Source organism: Bos grunniens, chromosome 19 (genome assembly GCF_055505025.1).
Source record: "Bos grunniens cultivar Pamir isolate PY7600 chromosome 19, Bosgru_T2T1.0, whole genome shotgun sequence".
Lineage (NCBI taxonomy): Eukaryota > Metazoa > Chordata > Mammalia > Artiodactyla > Bovidae > Bos > Bos grunniens.
The window spans coordinates 30,046,806-30,070,642 of NC_141183.1; the positions used below are offsets into that span (position 1 = coordinate 30,046,806).

General features: G+C 39.0%; 1 protein-coding gene and 1 pseudogene across 26 annotated transcripts in view; both read right to left on the minus strand.

Annotated features, from left to right (window-relative positions):
* NCOR1 (nuclear receptor corepressor 1) overlaps nucleotides 1-23,837 on the minus strand; it is a 114,433-nt gene that overhangs the window by 50,987 nt on the left and 39,609 nt on the right. For 19 of the 26 annotated variants that reach the window (XM_086358652.1, XM_086358660.1, XM_086358647.1 and 16 more), the window contains exons 7-19: nucleotides 19,575-19,631; nucleotides 18,978-19,030; nucleotides 18,618-18,644; nucleotides 16,510-16,576; nucleotides 14,058-14,230; nucleotides 12,784-12,874; nucleotides 10,709-10,887; nucleotides 10,179-10,233; nucleotides 9,410-9,511; nucleotides 5,406-5,533; nucleotides 3,680-3,897; nucleotides 2,746-2,808; nucleotides 438-577 (exon numbers count right to left, since the gene is read on the minus strand). In XM_086358652.1, coding sequence (XP_086214778.1) covers nucleotides 438-577; nucleotides 2,746-2,808; nucleotides 3,680-3,897; nucleotides 5,406-5,533; nucleotides 9,410-9,511; nucleotides 10,179-10,233; nucleotides 10,709-10,887; nucleotides 12,784-12,874; nucleotides 14,058-14,230; nucleotides 16,510-16,576; nucleotides 18,618-18,644; nucleotides 18,978-19,030; nucleotides 19,575-19,631 — 1,353 coding nt within the window. The remainder of the gene's footprint in view (nucleotides 1-437; nucleotides 578-2,745; nucleotides 2,809-3,679; nucleotides 3,898-5,405; nucleotides 5,534-9,409; nucleotides 9,512-10,178; nucleotides 10,234-10,708; nucleotides 10,888-12,783; nucleotides 12,875-14,057; nucleotides 14,231-16,509; nucleotides 16,577-18,617; nucleotides 18,645-18,977; nucleotides 19,031-19,574; nucleotides 19,632-23,837) is intronic. The other 7 variants (XM_086358650.1, XM_086358659.1, XM_086358645.1 and 4 more) reach the window with 3 other exon arrangements.
* LOC147351961 (NADH dehydrogenase [ubiquinone] 1 alpha subcomplex subunit 1 pseudogene) lies at nucleotides 22,997-23,480 on the minus strand (annotated as a pseudogene).

Genomic DNA, 23,837 nt, shown 5'->3' on the forward strand with positions numbered 1-23,837 from the left:
CTCTGAGAACACTGGAATTTTCTTGTTAACGCATTTTCAATAATCTCTCATAATCTTTAAATAATTTTTTCCGTAACACTTCAAAACTTGCTGGTTTTTAGTCTTTACCCCATGGAGTCTCTGAGAAAACGTCTTTTTTCATAAGCCAGATCAACTCATTCAATATGGTCAACAGAACTCTGAAGTTTTCAATTCAAACTCCAAAATGCTTATATTTTTCAAATCCAGTTTACAGTAATTCAAAAGTACTGCACTGCCATTACTACTAACAGAAATTTTTCTCTCCGGGCAATAAACAGAGTCAACTTGTGCCAAGAAACTAGCATATCCTTTATAGGTAAGGCTACAAAAAAGTTTTCTTCAAGAGCAATCTTTGAAGCGCAAAAAAACCCCCAAAAAACAGTAAGTAAAAGATTCACCACCTCTGAGACACTCACTTTCTGTTTATGCTGCTGCAAAAGGTTGTCAAGGTTGTGCCTCCGTTTATAGTTAAAATAGAAGTTTTTACATTGGGCTTCACTTTTAGTTCCCACCATCTTGGCAATTGCTGCCCAGTTACGACCATGTTCCACTAGACCTGTATTTTAAAAACAAACCAAACATTAACTGAATAGTCACCTGATACAGCAAACAAGAAAAATAATACAATACCCCTAATCCTTGCACTCACCATCATTTATTTATTGATACATTTCAATGCTTATTGAAATGTGATTGACACAAATTCATTAACAGCTCTATTTTTCTATCCAAAGTTCAAACATGCTCAATATTGGAAGAATGTGACCCTGTCCTTGCTGTGTTATCTCCCAGAGGACCAGGACAATGCAGACACACAGGGAGGGAGAGCCCAGACACTGTCAACTGCGTGGTTAGGTACTTCTAGATCCTGGGGAACACTGTATCAGCACAAAGTTAATAAGGCAATCAAATGTGAGTGACTAACACCAAGTAAAGACACATACTTGAGGCTCCAGGTATAATCAACATGTCCCCAGTCCATTTCCAATCAAGGATCCCCTCAAAAATATCAACCAGGTTTTCTTTTTGTTGTTGTTGTTGTTGTTTTACTCTTTCCGGAAGATTTTTTTTTTTTTTGAATTTTTTTTTTTTGAATTTTTAAAACTTTACATAATTGTATTAGTTTTGCCAAATATCAAAATGAATCCGCCACAGGTATACATGTGTTCCCCATCCTGAACCCCCCTCCCTCCTCCCTCCCCATACCATCCTTCTGGGCCGTCCCAGTGCACTGGCCCCAAGCATCCAGTATGGTGCATCGAACCTGGACTGGCGTCTCGTTTCATACATGATATTTTACATGTTTCAATGCCATTCTCCCAAATCTTCCCACCCTCTCCCTCTCCCATAAGAGTCCATAAGACTGTTCTATACATCAGTGTCTCTTTTTCAACCAGGTTTTCTTAAACCTTCTGTAACACAATGCATCACAGGAACCTATGCAATCTGACTTCCTTCCAACAAATGACACACATATGCACACAGAAACATATGTGCATGAAATATGGGCATATAAATGCATAAACAGAGATGTACATTAGACATAGGTGTATCCAAACAGGAATTTCTAGTGCAAATTCAACAATTGGCGGGGAAAACATCAACTTTTCAAGGTTAACACCAGTAGACTCCTTCACAATGAAAACTGAAGATCACCTCCAGTTTCTGCCAGCATATGACAAAAGCTGAAAGGAAGGGGCAGGAGCAGTTGGGTGTGGGGATGTGCCTCGGACCAGACCACACTGTGGCCACGTGGGCATCCATTTACTGCGCTGTGACAGTCAGATGACAGCAATGCATATGAGTACAACTGTCACAGCAAACACACCTCAAATAAAAATATTCTGAGGACAGAACACTCTAAACTGCTGTATTTTAGGCAAAGTTTACATGATTCTTAAATGTGTTACTCATTACCAGCTAAATAGAAAATAAATCTGAAATGTGTCACTAAAAGGTCAAGCTATTTGTACTAATTTCTCTTTGGAACTGCAAGGTAAATCCTTAACGCTCAAAAGAATTGGCTAAATTTTCTCAAAATTATTTTACTTAAAAAGAATTTATTTATAAACCAATTATTTATCCTTTTAGAAATTTTAGCTAATTTCTAACTGTATGACCTGTACTTTATACAGGTCATTTATAAGCAAGAACAGAAGAACAAAAGACCCATAGTGTTCCAGAGTAAAATGAAGGCCATATGCTACACAAGTGTCAGAGGCAGAACTCAATCCTTCATCTGTCTGGCTGTAAAGTCCATGCTCTCATCTCTTGAATCACAGCACAATTTCTTAGCAATTTGTAATCAAACTTAGCCTTACTAAATGCAAACTGAGGAAATAGTTATCATTCTATTAAATGCAACTTTTAAATAAGAGACTTTTTCTATCAAATACCTTCCAAAACAACATTAATTGCATTTAATCACAACTCTTCTGTAAAACTGAAAGGGCTTACCTGCTCTCTAACAAGACATTCAAAATAAAATGAGAAAGAATGTTAAATCCCTCAAAAGTGGGTCCCTCAAACAAGACACACTGGGGTATGTTACAGAGCAGGATACTGTCAAAAAAAACCTTCTAAGTGTACTTCTAAATTCTGCTTCCATTGTGGAAGAACTTTTTTTTTTTTGATTAAAAAGGAATTAGTTCCATACCACTCATTACTAATAACCCTAAAAACAAACAAAAACAAACCCGAAGAACCTGAACTACTATCATTTACCTTTTTTAGCAACTTCCATTTCTTCTTCTGTCCATCGAGAGGTTTCTACCGGTTCCGTAGAAACTGAAACAAAGGTAGAACTCAGTAAGTCAGAGAAAAGTCATCCACAGATTATACAGCACCAAGCATATAATCTGTTAACTCCAAACACACCTCCACGCTCTCACCAGTTATCTTTCTAAAGCACCAATCTAATTACAACACTCATCTATTTAAAAATCTTTGTTTTGTAAGCAAAGCAGAATATAGTCAAAACAAAGCCCACCATGATCTGTCCCCATTCGCCTGTCTAAATTATTTCATTTTATCCTTGTCATTCCCAGAACTTGCACTTTCTTCATATCAATACTTCATGTAATAATAAACTTGGTACCACCGAGCCACCAGTGACAGGACTCGTCATTAATATGATCCTTTTATAAACTAATGAAGATAGTTCCTAATAAGAGAGAAAAATGCCTATGCTTAGACCCAGTATTTCCTTGTCTAAGAATTTATTCCTATGAAAGTCAATTTAACAGAAAGAAAATGCCAGGTGAATACAGTTTTTTTCATTACAGTGCCATCTATGTTAGCTTTAAAGGGGGAAGAGATGGCCAGCATTTCACAGCTACCAAAAGTGATAATAAAGATCACTCAGAAACTAGAAGACATTTGTGACACGTGCCTAGTTAAAACCTTAGAAAACAAGGGGGCACGCACACTAGGATTACAACTAAGTACAAAGGAAACCCACAGTCTTAGGGTAGTGAGGTCAGGGCTGGTGCTCTTTTTCAGAAGACTTTGATATTTCAGTCTAACAAATGTAAAGGCCAGAGTTTTAGATCAGGATTTCTACGCTGCCCATATCAGATGTCCCTCCTGCGGCACCCCAGCACTGAAACGGAACCCCAAACAAAATTGTGGCCCATTCGCTCCAGCCCTGTCCACTCACCGGGCTCTGGCGGTGGTGGCAGAGGTGGCGGGGGCTCCTCAGTGGCCGCGGCCGCAGCAGCACTGGCCGCCGCAGCCTCACTGGTCATGGACCTGGTGATCCGGCCCTTCCGACGGCCCTGGCTATTGGCGGTCTTCCGGCCCCGGGGTGTGGCCTGCTCTCTCTCCTCAGTTTCTTCTGCTGTTCCCTCTGTCTTATCCTTTTCCTTGGTATTTTCTCTAGAAACAGTGGCCAAAGAACATTTTGTGTGATTTAAAAGTATACATACACCAAAAAGATTAAAGCTTTCAAAATTCTTCAGACAGAAACTGAACAAACTGCCCCCCTCACCCCCAAACTCTCAGTTACCTGGAATAACCATTTGGGCTTCTCATCAATACAAACTCAATTTACCCAAAGACATGCCCACTCACCCTCCCTGCTTCCTGCTCCCTCGGCCCCAACTACCTGCTGTTGACAAAACCAGCACGCTCACCATCACCCAGTTTACAGACCTGATCGCGCCTGCAGCTCTCTCCCATACTCGTCACTCCCCATCAGTGAACCTTCCATCTCACTAACATTTCTCCCACCACCTGTGCTTCTTTCACCGCTGCACATGTCCAGAGCCCCAGCAGCCTAGCCCCAGCCTTTCACGCCTGCCTGCCTGCCTCCCACCTCTCCGTTCATCCTAAACTGCTCACAGAGCCACATTCTAGTGGAAGACCTGTGGCAGGAAATCATTTCAGCCATGCTAAGCCTACCTTTTCCCAAACAGAGCCATACCACTCCCTGAGTGAAGTCCACATTTGAGATTTAAGGCTTTACATATCGAACCCCAACCTCCTTCTACTTTTCTCCTGAGGCGTCTGATGTCCCAGTCTAATGAAACCACTATCTGCCGTTTCCCAAGGAGACCTGTCCATCCACGCTACACCCTCTATTGTACCCACACTGACCACTAGCTCCTGCATGAAGTCCTCTAGACTATACAGATGGAAGAAAATCTCAAGCTCTTCTCAGTCTCCCAGCTTCTGCACATGCCTTCCAGGCCATTTTCTTCTCCTCCCTTGGATCTTGCCTAATTCCCCTCCTGGCTTATAAACTGCCCGAAAAGAGCACATGTCATGCAGGTCTCTGTACCCTCCAGAAGACTGAGCTCTCAGAAGCAGCGTATACGCGCTCATTAAACAAACCAGGGATTTTAAGAACAAAGTCAAAACGAGATGTGGCAGTAACTTATGAGCACTTATGAGTAACTTATAACCACTGACCACGTGGTGAGCACAAATGTTTTATCTGAATAAGTAAAAAAAAACAAAACAAAACTATAGGTTTCATCTTCCTAAAGTACAAAATTAGAATGGCCTGAGTATCTAACACTTTAAAAACCATGACAAATGATTTAGGCTGCTTTAACTGCCTCAAAATCAGACAAACCTTCAGTATTTCCAAGATTAGAGAAATAACAAAATAAATATTAAAAAGAAATGAACAACTACACAAGCAACAACTACTTGTGTATTATTTAGTCCATCCCTTCTGAAACAGACTAGGTCATATCTGGCAAGTAAGTCCATCAATCCAAAAGTTATACTTACTAGAATATTCCACCCCTTAATTATGTCAAATAACTACTAGGTGACAAAACACATATCCCATTTATTTTTCTAAAATCTAAAACTTTATACCTTCAATAGATTCAATCTCATTATTTTCAAATAACAATAATATTTAACTAACTCACTTAGAGTCCTCCTTTTCATCTTTTTCTTCTTCATCTTTCTTTTCCTCCTCTTTTTTTTCTGTTTTTTCTGCTTTATCCTCTTCCTTTTCTTCTACTTTTTCTTCTTGTGAGGGTCGGGCAATTTGCTGCTAGAATGAACCATCATTTGTAAAGTTGGAAAGTTAAAAGAAATAGCTCCTCAAATTGTAATAATAAATATCTATGCAACAAATTAAACTTATTAATTAATCCTCCACAATGTAACTAGGGGTCATGTATTAAAAATCATCTGAAAGCTCTTTAATGTAGTCTGTATGTATTGCTTACAAGGGTACACACACACACATGCTCCTTGTGTTTGGATCCAGAGAGGTGACAATGTTAGGATTCCACTCAGAAATCTGAGGTTGATACTCTTAATTCCAATATCTAATCTGTCAAACATTTCAATTCTGCTGTGAAATTTGATAAACTATAATTTATCAAACCATTGTCCCTAGTATTAAATATTTAATATGCTGCCAATTTTTTCATCATTATGGATAATACTACAAGAAACCTCTTTATGTTGTTTGTCTTTGGGGGAAACATTCATTTATCAGAATAGTAGACAGTCAGGGTCATTATCAAGAATGAAGCAATTTGGAAAAATACTATGGATACAACAAAGTGAAAAGTAAACACTCAAATATATCTAAGCTGTAATTACAACTAAGTGACTGTAAATAAGCATATAACAAAGACTGGGAGAGATAAGATATAGACCCTTGTATCTCTGATGTATCGAGTACTAGAATTGTGATTCTGAGAGAAAAGTAAAATTAAGTTTGTGTTGAGTCCTATTACGTTTGTTTATTGAAGAAATCCAACGGCCTAACCAAACAGGACCATCCCAGGCATAGTACCTCTTTCCAGTCTCTGCTCCTTCCCAAAGGGTCTGTGCTCAGGCTACCCTCAGCACACCCAACATTTTCATGCCTTTGCCCAGAACAAAGCAAAATTTTCCTTAATTTTTGATGGAATCTCAAAGTCTTTTACCAACTCCCCAAAACTACCATTAGCTTTTTCCTTAAGATAATTTCTCTTCGGTCTTCTCCAGAAAATGTCCTACACTATGCCTCCTTCCAACCCAGGTAGAAAGAAGAATCAGAACCCGTCTTGTTCCCAACCGCCCCTTCTAGAACACTGTTCAACCATGGTGTTTAAAATCTTTTTACAAATTTCAGAAAGTCTACCTATGACACCTTTCTTCATCATTTAGTATTAAGGATGGACTCTCAAAGTCTCCCAGGAACACAGAGATGACTTCATCACATGGCTCATTCAGTTCAGTTCCGTTCAGTCACTCAGTCGTGTCCAGCTCTTTGCAACCCCATGAATCGAAGCACGCCAGGCCTCCCTCTCCATCACCAACTCCCAGAGTTCACTCAGACTCACGTCCATCGAGTCAGTGATGCCATCCAGCCATCTCATCCTCTGTCGTCCCCTTCTCCTCCTGCCCCCAATCCCTCCCAGCATGAGTCTTTTCCAATGAGTCAACTCTTCGCATGAGGTGGCCAAAGTACTGGAGTTTCAGCTTCAGCATCATTCCCTCCAAAGAAATCCCAGGGCTGATTTCTTTCAGAATGGACTGGTTGGATCTCCTTGCTGTCCAAGGGACTCTCAAGAGTCTTCTCCAACACCACAGTTCAAAAGCATCAATTCTTCGGCGCTCAGCTTTCTTCACAGTCCAACTCTCACATCCACACATGACCACTGGAAAAACCATAGCCTTGACTAGACGGACCTTTGTTGGCAAAGTAATGTCTCTGCTTTTCAATATGCTATCTAGGTTGGTCATAACTTTTCTTCCAAGGAGTAAGCGTCTTTTAATTTCATGGCTGCAGTCACCATCTGCAGAGATTTTGGAGCCCCCAAAAATAAAAGTCTGACACTGTTTCCAAATCTACTTCCCATGAACTGATGGGACCAGATGCCATGATCTTCGTTTTCTGAATATTGAGCTTTAAGCCAACTTTTTCACTCTCCACTTTCACTTTCATCAAGAGGCTTTTTAGTTCTTTTTCACTTTCTGCCATAAGGGTGGTAGCATCTGTATATCTGAGGTTATTGATATTTCTCCCGGCAATCTTGATTGCAGCTTGTGCTTCTTCCAGACCAGCATTTCTCATGGGCCATTAGGCCTTGTCATTATTCTTCAGATTCAAGATGCTAGTCACTGCCTTTTCTATCAACATGATATCCTGTGTGTGAAATACTTTCAGGTCATACCCATCAAAACCTCCCACAGGGCATCCCCACCACCATCTTCAGTGGGCATGCGTCACCTCCAGGACTCTGCAATCTATTCATGTGCCCAGCCCTCCACATCCCATCTTTCCACTGTTGCCAATCCTGCTTTCTGTCCTCATGATCTTGATTCTATGAAATTTCCACAATTCATCAAGAATGGAATCCACTCTTCCACTCTGGGCCTTTGGCTAGATTGTTTCACTATCACAACTCCCTGCTGGCCTTATCTGACCTTCACAGCTTCACACCCTTTTAATTGCAAGTTTCATTTTCTTTTGAGTATGCATTATCACCTTAGAGAAAACTAAGAAATCGGGAAGATTTTCAAATGCATACTCTCCAATTGTGACTAGTTCTGCTTTACAACTGGGAATGTTTCATTCACCCCGACTCACGAGTATGCCACAGTGGTCACAAGACCTGTTTCAAATGCTAGTAACCTCACCCTGTACCCCACAAAGGTAGCATTCATCTGTCATCTGAACCAACAAGATGGCACACCAATGACAAACTCAGCCATCTGCCTAGCAAGCAGGCTGCATAACCCAGAAACGGTTTACAGCCCCGAAAAGTCATGGGGAAGTGTCAACTCAGCTCAAGACAAGGAAAGAGGTCCACTGTCCTCAGGTTTGAACAACACATGTTCCCCCAATACTCTTCTGCCCCTAATATCAACCAGGGTCTTCAGGTAAGCAAACACCCCCACATGCCCTGCTACCTGAAACCAGCCCACAGCAGAACCTTACAAGCAAAGGGACATCTGTGCTCTGCACACACCACCCACCGATGCCCCTCACTTACTAGGATCTCAGTCCTGGCCCCTCACCCCACTGTGGCTTCCCCAACCTCCAGCAGCCTTTACGCAGCTGACTCCTCAAATACTCTATACTTTTCTTGACCAAAAAACACTGCTTCTGAAGTCTGTGAGACCACATTCCAAAAGGTGGCATTGCTCTGGAGGAAACAATGACACAGAACACACAAGACACTTCTGACCACACATCATGAGGGAACCTGTATCTGGAGATCAGCATGACCAGGGAAGGCAGGCGGGGGCTGTGGAGAACAAAGCACTTCAGAACGCTCATGACGGCAGTAGCCGTCGTGTTCACAGGTGCCACCATCCTGAGTGGTCTCAGGGCATGTGGCACACAGAAGAGCAGGAGGGAGCTGTGGCGGCAGCTGACCAGCTATTCGAAGGAAAAGAGCTTCTAAAGTTCTGAACTGCCACTGTGAAAACACACACTGCACTGCATTAGACACAGTCCTCTGACATCGAGTGCTCCAACCCCAGAATTGAAGCTAACCTGAAACAATCAGGTTCTAAGTATTTTAGCAAACAACCCTTGACTCTATAGTCACCTTACTCTACCTGTCCCCTTCACAGACCAAAGGACTGGAAAGGGTGGTGTATTCATTAAGATATCACAGTGCTTGTGTTTAATTATATTACAATTGTTAACTCTGACGTGCACAATTTCAGTATCATGAAAATATAAAACTTCTCATTAATTTTGGTATGCCAGAAACTTAAAATGCATTCAAAATAGAAAATGCAACACATTAAATATAGATTAACTTCAAAATAATCAAAGCATGTTCATAACATTCTAATTAATTTGATAGAAAGGTCAATGCCTAAAGTATAATACAGAGAAAGCCCCTATTATAAAATTTTTCATCTTTATAGTCCACCAACCTTGAAATAGTTTCCATATGATAATGAAACATACCTGGTTTCTCCCTCTGCGTTTTCCATAGTTCCTTCTTACTAGGGCTTTATAATTCTCATTTTTCTTGGTTAAGTAGTAATATAAAACACAATCGGGAACACTCTATAAAAAAAATTGAGGATCCAATGAGATTGAATTAAAAAAAAAAATCAAGCAACATCTTCAAGGAAAATCTCTAGTGTTCTCAAAATATAAACTGGAGAAAAACACAAATGGCTAGCTCTTTAAGGCATATCTAGGCTGTAAAATATATATAGTATCTACTATTTTGATGGACAATTACAGCTGTCTTAACACAAATTATGTAAAAGATACCAGGAACTATCAGAAGCATTCAAGCACTTTCTTATTAACCAGTAACTAAATTCTCTTTCTTCCTCTATATAAGTAAATATTCAAAATGTCTCTTTAAATATTTTGTTCATAAACCCAACATGCAATAATACACTGTCGAACAAATTCAGGGAAAATCAGGACTCTGAAATTTTAATTAGAAGTTTAATGATGTTCAGAAAAACACTGTAACCTGTGTGTTTTTAGGGAAACATAGTATCAGGTCATTTTCATTAACCATGAAAATTAGTCTGTGTTGTACTTAGAATCATCATCATATGACTGTAAACACCACTATATTATTCACATAAGAATCTTTTCTATGTCAAGCCCTTTGCAAAAACTATTTAACTACTTCTGTGCTTTAGCACACAAAACTTTCAAAGCAGCAACCAACCCAAATCTATCAACAATCTCAGTGTAAACCACTTCCTACCTTCCTTTCCAAGTAAGATGCAATCAGTCCAAAGTTTTTTGGATGCTGGATAAACCTGAGTAAAACAAGAACAACACACACACACACTTTAACAACTTAAAAAGAGGTGGGGGAAGCCCTTGGGAATACAAATATAATGTAGACTAATTCCTAGTGACTCCTAAAGGCCAATGTCCTCTTAAAGGGCATAGGTTCCTGAGCACAGTCCACCAGGAACTGACTGGATTGGGATACAGTATTGCACAGATATCTGTAACTTTCAAATGCACCCCCAGTGATTCTGACACCACTCAGGTTTGGGTACCACTCTTAAAGTGCCTCCACAACTCTGTTCTAAGCTGGTACCTATATTTCCAGCTATAAATTTACAGGAAGGTTGCATCCTATCTGTCTTCTCTGCCTCCCACGTTATTCAAATGCCAAAATGGGGCCATGTTTTAGGGGAAACAGTTCAATTTACAAGTAAATGCCAATATTTTTCACTAACTCATATAAGCTTCTATTAGAGAATAATTTAAAATTTAAATTACTTGTCTTTAAAGATCTCCTTCTCATGGTCAGTCCAAACATTCATGAACTGCCTATCTTTATAAACCTTCATAGGGTCCTCCATGAGCCCATTCATGTTAATGAACTTGACCCGTCTCTGTTCAGCATCAAACATCATAGGTGGGATCACAGAGAGCTGTCGCATTTGTTTCTCATTATTCTGAAGGAAAACAAAGAAGAAATGCAATGTACATAGAATTAAACTTAAAGAGGGCCACAGACTATCTTAACAGACACTGAAACACCACATATGCACTTTAATGACAATGGCAGTGGTACCATAACATCTAACATATGGTCATTATATACGAATCTAATAAATACTCATTGTATGAATAACAGAGGCAGAGAGGCAGAAAGTACATGTACTTTTTTAAATCCACCACTACAATGTGAGAAGAGTTCTTTCCTTAAACGCAGCAGATGGCTCTTAGACCTAAAGGACACACAATGATGTCAGATCACTGAAGAAATGACCTTATGAAGCACTTATTAACATTAATATTGCCTCATTTTAAAAAGTCTCAACATCATTTTATAGAATAATAAAATAGAAAAATACGCAGATAGGAACCAAAATCTTAAGGTCATTGTTTTTAGATTAACTAAACTTACTCAAGTATCAAACACTTCTTGCTAAACTTACATAATCTTTCCACTGCAAATTTAAGACTATCATCCTTCGAATTTCAACTAAAACTTGGTTTCAGTTATATAATTTATCTTCCCAAAGCTTAAGCCAGTAAGTTTATAAGCACAAACTTCCATGAGAAAACTTGTACCAAAAATTATAACTACTGACCCCAACACAAGGCTAGGTCTTCTTCTAAAACTCTTCTAGCAGTGGACATTGCCTTAGTCAATTCCTGACAGAGTTTCTCATTTTACAGGGACTCTCAAGTGGTAAAGAACCCACCTGTCAATGCAGGAGACATAAGGGACACGGGTTTGATACCTGGGTCAGGAAGATCCCCTGGAGGAGAAAATGGCAACCCACTCTAGTATTCTTGCTGGAGAATTCCATGGACAGAGGACCCTGGAGGGCTACAGTCCATGGGGTCGCAAAGAGTCGGAAACGACTGGAGCGACTTAGCACATTCTACCTCAGTCTGTCTAAACACCAAAATGTGGTTTGGGACAGACACACTAGCTTGACATTCACCTTGACATTCACTAGCTTCACATTTAGCTAGTATTCACCTAATACTAGCTTGGGTTGCTTACAGATGCCCCCCTCCCCCCGCCCTTATAGAATCAGTTCAAACAGTAAGCAAAGAAATTAAATGCAGAGTTAGTCATCACTGCAGAGATCACAGCCACAAACCCTGAAATGTACAGGAATATAATAATTGTCTTTGATTATTACTTAAGAGGACCACCACTTCAGAATTGAGAGATGAGGTTTTCAAAAAGCCATATTTTCAAACCAAAACTAGCAAAAGTTAATACATGGCTTTCGGACCAAACTTCAGAGAGTATGAACCCAGCCATGAAGACTCAGTGCTAGGAACTGAAATTTATTCTTATTCAGAACTGATTTATTAACATCATATCGATCTCTCCCAGGCTCGGCTGGCTAGAAATCACACTCTAGACATCACCCCCCACTCCACCCCCAATGAACCTCAGGTCCACAACCCAACACACAAACACCTGCTCCTTTGCTCTTTCAGGAAAACGGCAGCAGCAGCCCATCCTCTAACCTGCTCGTCTTTTCCCCCAACTCCTGTCCTATCCATTCTGCCTTCTACTCATCTGTCCTATAAGGCCCCTCTTAACACATTTCTACCACTGTCACCCTGATTCAGGCCCTTATTTTTAATCGTAACAGCGTCCTCACCTCTTTCCAGGCCTCCCTGCTGCCGAAGCCATCTTCATAAAATGCCAATAAGATCTCAGGGCAGCCTTGTTTAAAACCTTCTATGGTAGGCCATGTACTTTGGAAAAATCCATATGCCGTAAGCTTTCTCTCATATATATACAAATAAACCCTTAGTTCATGGGGTATGACACTAAAATGCCTAATCAATTAACATGAATTAATTAAGTGTCTTACCTCCTGTTCAGAGAGCCCATCAATAATTTCAGAAATCTCATGTTCACTCCTAGCAATGGTGGCTGAAAGACCAGCTCCCCTCTGCCCAACTCTAAATATGAGGGAGAAATTACATATATATTTAAAGGCCTTTTATAAAGAAGTATCAATTAATTACTTTTACATCAATTTGCTTTCTGAGTGGGACTAGAAGTCAGGGGAAAAAAACCTAAAATGCTATTGAGTAACTACTTTTAAGCAATATGTTTAAGTCATTTATCTATAAAATTAGGAACAATTTAAATGCTAAGATTTCTTTTTAAAGGTTACAAGTCTAAATTCAAATGGCAGAACTATTTGCAGGAAACATCTGGAAAACTAGTTATTGGTGTCATTTTCATTTCAAATAGCAGTCTTTTGTCTGCCTTCCACAGCACAGGATAGCAGACTTAGAAAAATTCATAAAACATTTTTAAAGGGAGGGGAACAAAAATCCAATCATCACTCCTCACAACAACTTAACTGTGGTTACCAGGGCTTTCATGACTCACGTACATGAGACAGCAGAAAAGGCAACTAAAGATTCTACCTTTGCAAAAGCACTTGTCCTCTAAAGTAAAAACAAATCAGAAACTACATACCAATAACAGAGAATTTCTTAATTAGCAAACAATTTAATAAGACTTTTGATTATGCTGAAGGGTAGCGAAGGACCATGAAACACTGTCTTATTCTTACTGTCATTTCAAAAGGAATGAGCATTTTCAAGAACTGAAGAGTTAATTTCAACATATTCACTTAAATTTAGATTCAACAGCATGATTAAATATAAAAAGTTATTAGATTCACCAAGACATAAACATTGCTAATTGATAACCAAGTTTTATATTCAAAATAAAAGTTCTTAGACTCATAAACGTAGAGAAGAGATTTGTGATTGCCAAGGGGTGGGGGAGGGATAGATTGGGAGTTTGGGATTAGCAGATGCAAACTATTATATATAGGATGGATAAGCAACAAGGTCCCACTGTATAACATAAGGAACTATATTCAATATCCTGGGATAAATCATAATGGAAAAGAATATTTAAAAAGGAAGGTATGTACGTGTAAAACTGAGTCACTCTGCTATACAGCAGAGACTGGTACAACACTGTAAATCAACTATATTTATTTAAAAAAAGGAAAAACATAACAAAATTCTTTATGAACCTTCTTAATGGTTAGATTCAGGTGACAATAAATATTGTGAAAAATTAAAAATATGATTCACAGAAAAACATCAAACCACTTACCGCTGAAACCGTTCTTGCTGTTCTCTCTGTTTTCGAATCTCTGGAAATTGCTTTTCATAGTACTCTCTTGTTTTGCTTTCTTTAGCTTTCCTCCGAGGGTTATTTTCTATTCTGTCCACTTTTTTCTCCCATGCCTCCATGAGCTGATCATAACGTTGGCAGATTTTTTGTTCCTATTAAATACCCGTAGCAAATTAATAATTAAACTAAACTCTGTGATTCTGACAAACCTAATACTTTTAAAAGAACAGGTTACTTCTTAAGGCTAAGTCAGAAGGACATTTGGCCTATGACTCAACTGTGAATGAAAAGGTGTCCTTGATCTGAAAGAAGAGAAAGACAGGGAGCTGTTTTCTATGAAAGATCCACACACAGGCCTATCATGGCTGGATTTCTTAGTCAACATTAAGACTACACAAATCAACAAACTACATGCTGAGCCACTCTGATAACAATTAAGTCTTCATTGTCAGGAAAATAAGAAATAGAATATGTAAATAGTTTGTAATCCCAAAGGCAAGCAGATTAACATTTTGTTGTCACCTTTCCATCAGTCAAAGAAAACACTCAAACTTAGACCACCCTCCTACTGTTGGAAGTTCTGGTTAGTTGCAATTTTTTCTTACTATAAATAATGCCATATAATGAACATTTTTACAGTCTGGAAAAGGCAGAAATTGGTTGTACTCTATGACAAAAAGAAATCCAGTAAACTACATGAAATCGAGAATGAATGCTTTTAGAGAAATGAATGTGTGACTTCATTCTTTAAACAGAGAAGAAAGAACCCTGTACTGTGGGCACAGGACCGTTGGTACAAAACAACAGAAAAGTGTGAAAGGGCTCAAGATGGCCCAGGAAGGGAAGAGAGGGAAAGCGCTGTCCCCCATACTCCCTCTGTCTCCTTGACACCCGTCCGCCTCCTGGGCCTGAATCTACCTTCATTCGGCTCTACCGCCAAGTCACCCCCTTGCCTCCTTCCTACACGACTCCCACGCACCCTGAGGTGTAACTAGATGCACATTCCCTTCCTCAGCTTAAACATTTCACAGATGACCTCAGCATCTGACCTCAAGCCCCCTCCTGACCCTCAGGCCATGCACAACCTGGCCTGGCTCCCCTGCCCTGTCATGCTCCCTCCACTTCCCAGCCCTTCCCAAGCTTGTACAAGTTGGCAGACAGCTGGTTTTCCTGGGGTCCACTATGTGCCAGCTGTCCCCTACGTGCTCTCAGTCATCTGGACGTCCTGAACCACAAGATGACCACAATACAGTAATCGCCCGTGCCCTCATCTGCCCTGTTCCTCCTTAGACTCCCGAGGGCTAAAGCCACGTGGCTATCTACTCCCTTTGTAGAATAATACATGGGTTCATTTTCAATTATTACATTCAATTATAAGGCAAATATTACTTTTAAGTTATAATTACACTGTTACTGATTCTCCTTACGAATCCTGGTGAGATAAAACACCTTGGTTCACTCTTGGAAAAGGGGAAACTGCCAACAAGTATTTACGAAGCAAGTCAGTGAACATACAAAGTTCATCACTAAATACTCGGTGAAGTATAAGAACAAAGTCTGGACCTCTATGTTTGCCTCTTTGGATAGCAAATTTAGCAATTACCATAATTAAAACAAAATTACTGGACAGAAAAAAAACACTTTAGCTAATTTATTTATATGTGTATGTTCTTGGCCAAAAAAAAAAAAAAAAATTCAAGACTGATAATTTAAGAAAGTATCTGAAGGCCCAGACTGCCAGATTAGAACATTAGGAGTTATATACCATATAAAAGCTGGTGACTCTTACAATTCATTAAACTAACAGGTCCTTAAATACAAGGTACAAGTTCATTTCTGATGTGAATCAAAATATATCATTTATTCAGTAAGAAACCATTCAAATGAATTAACAGTCTAAAATTATTACGAACACACTATAAAAGAACAGTGGCATCATATTTTCTGTAACTTAATTTCCATGAAGATTATAACCACAAAATTTTTAGACTGCAAGTCATAATAAATACAAAGAATACCGTGAATTTGAAAAAGCTGAACTTTAGCTGACCCAGATTCTAACAAGAAAGAACAGTGATGCCTCATCGGCATGACCATAACTTACCCAATTTGTCTGAGGTTAAGAGACTAAATGAGATCATCCTACTTCTCTTTCATATTTTTTTAAACTACTCACCATTTTCTTTATTTTGGCTAGATGAAAATGCTATACACAGATGACCAAGAGAATTTGATGATATTAAATGTGATTTATGATATCAAAATGTTACTAGACTCAGATTGATGTCTAAGTCACATTTATAGTTACAAATCAGCACCTGCTCTCAAGTGTGGTCAAGAACCGTTCTCACTAACAATGGGAAAGCGAATGCCTGAAGAAGCACGGACGGGAAAGCTGAACAAATTTCAGTGAACAAGGATAGGACCTCACCCTTTGTTTTCTTGCATGATTTCTTCTTTTAAAAAATAAAATGAGTTTTTTCCTCATCACCTGGTTTCTAGAAGAGAAAAATACGGTTGTATGACATTAAGAAAAAGTACAATTCAATAGTGCATTCACTTTGTTTTCAGAGACACTGAAAAACAAGCAAAGATCACTTAAGAATATACAATATAATCAAAGTTAATCCTAATTTTTTCACCCTGCAAAACAAGACTCCTCCAATAATTAGGACTAAATTTCCTCCCATTCTATAGTAAGGCTTTAACACAAAGAGTTCATTTTCAACTATTACATTCATAAGGCAAATATTATTTTCAAGTTATAACAATTACTGATTCTTCTTAAGAATCCTAGTGAGGTTAAGCACCCTGGTTCACTCTTGGGAGGAGGGAGGTGGAGAGGAGGCCAAGCTTTCACAGTTACCTCCTAACACAAGTCCACGCTGCCCTGCCTCCTCAGAGTGTACCAACACAGAGGGCTGACTCTGCCGTAAACAGAGGCTTTCTTCAGGCACAGAAACAACGCAGTCCACTCTAAGAAGTCATGGGGAGGGCAATGTGATAGGACAGCAAGTCCTCCCTTATAACTTAACAGTTTCACTTTTCAAATATGAAGCACTGTAACCTTCAAAAACAATGGCATGCAGGTTCAAATATAAATATTTATACCCCACCTACTTCCAGAAAGGATTTCAAGCTGATTATTCAAATATAAATACAAAGCCAAGGCAAGTAGAAGTAATTTTTTTGGTTATCTGCCACTCCGGACTAACACTGACACTGGCTCCACTTAAATAAGCATGAACAGTCAGGAGCTGGCTATATGGAAAAGGAGCCAAGAGATTAAAGAGAATTACTGAAAGGAACATTTGCTATTTCATACAAAGCAAATGATGATAATGACAGAACAGCTACTGAACGATCCGTACGGACACACGTAGCTGAGTAGACGGTACTTCACAAGATGGTGTGCAGTGGAAAGCATGGAAGCATTTCCATGTATGCAGTTTGCTCTCGCTGTAATTATGTGCTACTCAACAGCAAAAGACAATCAATAAATATAATTTACAATGGTTCCTAAGAATTTACATGAAGAACTCCTTCTCAGGATAGTGTGCTAAACACTATAGCAAGACGATAGCTAATATGAAATAAATCAGACAGGGCTGCTCTGCAGCAACTATCAGGGAAAAGACAGAACACAAACATAATGGAAGCTTTGTGGAAAAAAAAAATTATTAAAAGTAGCCAACTAGATTTTTATCCGCTATTCTCCTTTTTAAAAATGTTAGAACAGCTAAACAGTTCCAAAATAAGGTATATTTTATATGTTTTGCCTAACCTAGTTCTAAGGGTTGTCAAAGACCACAGCAGCATCTCACAGAAAAATTCTAGGTATATGACTTTTATTATAAACCACTTACTTAACAAAAGTTAAAATCATTCAAATTTCAGTTTCTGTCATGCATACTACCATGCAAATTATATTTGCCACCAGTTCTGCAAAGTAGCTAACTATTGCATATACTCTCAGTAAGAAAAATTTTTTTTAATTATATATATATATATAAATATCAATGTGCCCATTAGTAACTGTACTAGTAAATAAGTATAATGTTCTGGTTATAGTTAATAAAACATAATAAAGAAGAAATATCACATTTTTGTTACAAACTAAGAATAACTCATCTAAAATTCTCTTAAAATATGATAATTAAAAAAAAAAGATACCTATCTAGCTTCCTCTCTTACTTCAATCAGATCAAGAAATTAGGTTTTCTTTTCACTTATTTTCTTATTCCAAAATGTGCATCCAGAAAGGCCTGGTGTCTGGGAGGAGCAAGGCTAAGCCAGCTACATTGTGGAGCAGTCTCCGCACCCACGTGAGGGCTGAGCGCTTCCGAGGCACCAGGGCATGAAACGGCAGAAGGGTCTACAAATACCGTCATTAGCAAGAGTCATGGAAGGGATTTCCCTAGAATAGGATTTGAATAATGATAAAATGATCCGTGGCACTTCTACTTTGCAATGGCAGATGTGGCTTGGTGGGGGACGGTGTCATCACTAGTCTTAAATGAAAAAGCTTCATTATCTTACTTCATCATGCGCCTTGCAGGTACTCCACTGAAAAAAAGACAAAACAGGAGGCAAAAAATTCAAGCCTCAAGGTAAGCCATTTCAATGTTAAGTATCCACCTTTTTTACTAGCAGATCATAAAACCAGCTAGTTTTATGCAATCATTTATTTTATTTTTTGGCCTCGGAAACTCAAAGCTGTTACCCCAACCCCCAAAAAGCCAGAGGAAGATAACATATAGTAAAACGACAGCAAATTACACAAATCTAAAACACACCTACACTACATTATAGTACTATGTCAGCAGATAATGTAAAAATGGTCTCTCTATAGAATATACGGTCTTTAACTGAAGAACTCCAAAGATGATCAATACTTACGTCTTGATGTTCTCATGGTACACCTTGGTGTCTGACGGCTGGTTATAGAGTGGCTATAAAATAAACCAAACATTTATAAACAAAATGTTGTACACTTGCCTACTAAGAGACAAAGACACACTCCCTACACATCAATGGAAGCTCAGGTAAAGTACTGCTAATGGGTCTACACACAAACACTCAGCCACAACCTCCAGACTTAGCTGGCCTCTCTGAATAACTCTGTCCACCCCATCTGCTAACAATGAAATCCACTGTACCCCATAGTCGCTTCACTCATAGATTTTTTTTTTTAACTTTGAAAGACAAAGGAGGATTAAATGCCATTATTACCCTAACAAGATGATTCAGAGTTTTCCATTTCTGCTATTACTTCTTCCTCCTTCTACCTCAGTGATTTAACAGCTGCTCGGGCAAGAACATGATCAGGAAAATGCCTCTGCAAAGGTCCCAAGTTTGTGCATATTATTTCAAGCTTATCACCCTTACTGTCCGGCCACAGTACTCTCATCCTGAATCAAGCGACCATACTCCACCTTATCCCAAGAAAAACTGCTTCAAAAAGAGCATTAGACACGAAAAAAATTTTTTACTCACCAGTTCAACTTTTGGGCCAAGACCTTCAAATATTTTATGAGCTTCTTCCGCTTTTTTCTACAGATAAAAATATTATTATATAAGTAAAAATTACTTTACCTAAATGCAAAATTACTTCTAATTCAATAATATTTACCTAAAGGCCAATATATAGTCAAACTTATCCTTACTTCCAAATATTCTTCTTTCATATGATAGGCTAAAATACTAATTTTGTTTTCATAACTCCTTCACCAAATCAGTCAAATCTAAACACGTGTTTTGAAAGCAAAACCCAAAGAATTGCTAAGTTCTTAAAAGCAAATAGATATTACTAATAAGATTCCAAGGAGAGGAAGCAGAGATTCACTATTAGAAATGAATCCCTCAAACATGTTTAAAACTTCAACTCTTAATATCTTTAAAGATGATTTAAAAACACAAAATAACATAAAGTTGGCAATCTTTACCATGGTAGGCCAAACTGGTATCTTTGAAGAAAAGCTTATAATGAGTATATTCTCTAGTTTTAAGAAAACCTTATTAATAACAGAGAAAAACTAGTTTGAATTACTCAAAGTATTCATTAGTGAATAAATGTTGAATTATATACTTTTACATGCCTTTTGGGGCTTCCCTCATAGCTCAGTTGGTAAAGAATCTCTCTGTCTTGCAGGAGACCCCAGTTAGATTCCTGGGTCAGGAAGATCCCCTAGAGAAGGAAATGGCAACCCATTCCAGTGTTCTTACCTGGAGAAGCCCATGGACAGAGGAGCCTTGCAGGCTACAGTCCATGAGGTCTCAAGAGTCAGACACAACTTAGAGACTAAACCAACACCACATGTCTTTTTCAAAAGTTAAATCATCTAGACCAAAGTGCTATCTAGCAGAAATCTACCTTTAATAGACAAATGAAATACAACAAAATTCGACACTCAAGCTGTTTAAACTGGAATTCTATATCCGGTAACAGTGTCAAGGTTCTCAGCTCTCTCTGCCCAGCACGTGCTCACTGGTCACAAGGGTTCCCTGTCCACTACAGACTCCCACTGTCCACACACTGCAGTTAGGAACTCTCCAGGACTTCTGATGTGAGACATCGTGGGAATGAAATTAAGAAGGATCCCCAAGTATAAAGAAAGATTTTCCCTTAAACATTCTCCTTTTCCTTTATCAATCAGTCAAAGATTTACTTAGCATATATTATGTGAAAAGAAGTATGTTTAACCAGTGTAGAAGGCTCAAACTAGTGTAATGTACTTTCTGAACTCCAAGAAACTCAAAATGTTATTGAGATGAAAAATAAACCTATCAAAAATGTCAAATACAAAACTGTAACAACCCATACAATGTGCCGCATGAACTCTATTTCTATTGACAATTTTAAGGCAGACTTATTGCCCTTGGTACCATTAACATTTTGGGCCAGATGTCTCTTTCTTATGGGGACTGCCCAGTGCATTATAAGCTACTCAGCAGTACCCCAGTCTCAATCCATTAGATGCCACCAGCACTCCACCCCGCTACAAGTTATAACAATCAAAAAAGCCTGCAGTTGAGAACAACTGTTCTCAAAAAGCCAAACGTACATACCAGAAAATTCAAATTTACTAACTATAAGGCATGTATTAAATAACACACAAATAACATAATCACAGGTCATAAATTTGGAAATATCTAGCACCTTCAATGATAATCTCTCTAGATAATCTACACTTGCCAGTTTTTTAATTTGCCTTCTAGAGGCACTCCACCACTATACAGTCTACAGCCTGTTCTTCAACCAAGAACAAGCTGGCCAAGTGGAACTGTAAACAAATAATACTGGTAAACAAGGGGGAAATTATGTTATGGCAAATATTTACTGGTATCCTATTAATTAAAAGCACTTACCTCTTCAGGATTAATTTTAGAGCTGATATTTAGAAGGTGTTTGCATATTCCAAGATTTAAGTTTTGCAAAATTTTATTAAATATTTGACTTAATGTTGGCTAAACTGCTAAGAACAGATTAACCTATCAATTGTTTGGCAGAAACATTTTAATTTAAAACCTTCACATTTACATAATATAACTTTGTTCTAAATCTACAGATAGAAGTAATTAATGCCTCAAACACACACTGAATATGTTCCATGTGACAAGCACCTGCTAGACCCTAAGCAAACAATGAATAAGACTGACTTTCTGGTGTGGAGGATAAGGAGTCCTGGAAGGCTTCACAGAGAAAATGATCCTTGCTTTGGGTCCTGAAGTGATTGCACTCGACAGACAAGACGAGCAAGACACAGGGACGCCTGGCACTGGGGCAACATTACAGGGTAAAAAGCACTGTCATCAAGGGGACACTCACACCTGTTCTGGTAGTGCTAAGAAAGGAGTCCAGGCCCGCAGGCTGGCCAGGCAGGCATGTGAGCCCTGATGAAAAGGCTGGGCTACTTGGGAGAAAGAGAGAAATAGAAACTTAGCAAAAAGTTCTATTTGGAAATCACACTGGAGGTCTCAAATATGAAGGATGGATTAGAAAGAAAAGACTGAAGGAAGGAAATTCAGCACCTATGTGAGGTGATGGGTTAAAATAAGCTAGTGCCAAAGGAGGAAGAGAGAAGCAACTGACCAGACCAACACTCAGGAGGCAGGACTGAGGCTCCTCATTGATTAACCAAATCTGCAGAGTAGCAGAGAGAAATAGTTTCCAGGACAATGGCCTCAGTGACCAGGGGTTATTGGCACTGAGTACGTTCTCTATTGTCAATCTCTTTCTTCTAGTGAAACTAGTGCCACAGTAACTTGCAAATCATTCAACCAAAGCATAAATGTTTCTGAAAACTACACTCCACACCCCTCTTTCAATATGTATTATAACACTGAAATTAGAGCACTGACAAATATTTTTGGGATCTACAACTGGGAAGGGTGACAGCAAATTAAACTATTAAAAATAGTTGAGAAGCGTCTGTTTAGAGACTAAATGAATCTTGGCCTCAAGTTTAACTATGATGCAGAGCACTTGTTCTCTCACTAAGACAGTTTTAAAGCTAACCATCAGCATGAGCAGTTTTCTGCTTCCCATTAACGTCCTAAATAAAAGAAAGAAGTCGCCTCTCAGATCATGGCCCCAGTCTCTCAAGACATGTTAGGCTGCAACCAGCATGTGCTGCTGACAAACAAGAAGGGGACGACCCCTGTCACCAACCACTGCTCTCTGCCTTCTGAGTCAAAATGAGTAAGGTCATTCATGAAAAGCACAGATAGGGCAAAGGTCTGACAAAAGGCAGCTGGTGAGGAGAAAGGTTCGGGTCAGGGTCAGGAGTAAGGAAGGCTGCATGCTCCACTTCCGCCCCCGAGGACCTCCACCCTGCCCCCTGGAGACCCCTGCTACCATCTAGGACCTACTGCACAAGCACTACCACAGCAGACAACTAGCAACAGCGGATACAAAAAGAATTTGTTTTTCTGATTTTATTTTTTATTTTTATTACACACTACAAAATACAATGCATGCTACACAATATACAGCATAATCTACTAGCAGGGATAGAAGAGCATAACTGAGTTGTTCTTCATCAACCAGGAAAACATTTCCTTAATCAATGTTCTCCAAACCCATTGACACATAAACGGTTTACTCCAGAGACGCGCCTATCTCCATCAAATACCACTGATATGAATAACGGGCAACCCTTTTTTCCTTGCCCCTGTTACTGAACCTGTGGATGTGTGCGGTGGCCATTTCCGGTATGAACAAGCAAACGCCCATGACGGCGATCCCGGGGAGAACCTCGAACCACATCGCAACGCCCTTCCGGAAGCCAAACACTCCCTTCCAGGTCCCTTAAAGGTGACCCGGCTTCGATCTCTTCCAGGTAAGCTCTGCCAAGAATTTGTTTTAAAAGATGATTTCTGTGGTTACTGAGTTAAAAACAATCTTCACTGTAAGTCTAATATTAACACAGATTTCAAGCTAGGTTCTTCTACACAGAATGTGTAACAAGCTGAGTGTATAAATGCTGAAGTGGCAAGAAGAGGTCCAAAAGGAGCTTTCCGGCTCTGCTGATGGGCATCGAGGAACACGTACTACACTAACTAATGAAAAAGAGCACACATATAAATCAAACACAAACCGGATTCTCTGTCACATCCTAGTCAGGCAACCGCAGAACCCACTAACACTGGAACTGTTTATTAAGCCTGTAAGAGAAGGCTAATTAAGCAATTCAATCAATTAATAAATATCACTGGATTCAACATACTTGAAAAGTAACTCATACTAAGAATTCAGTG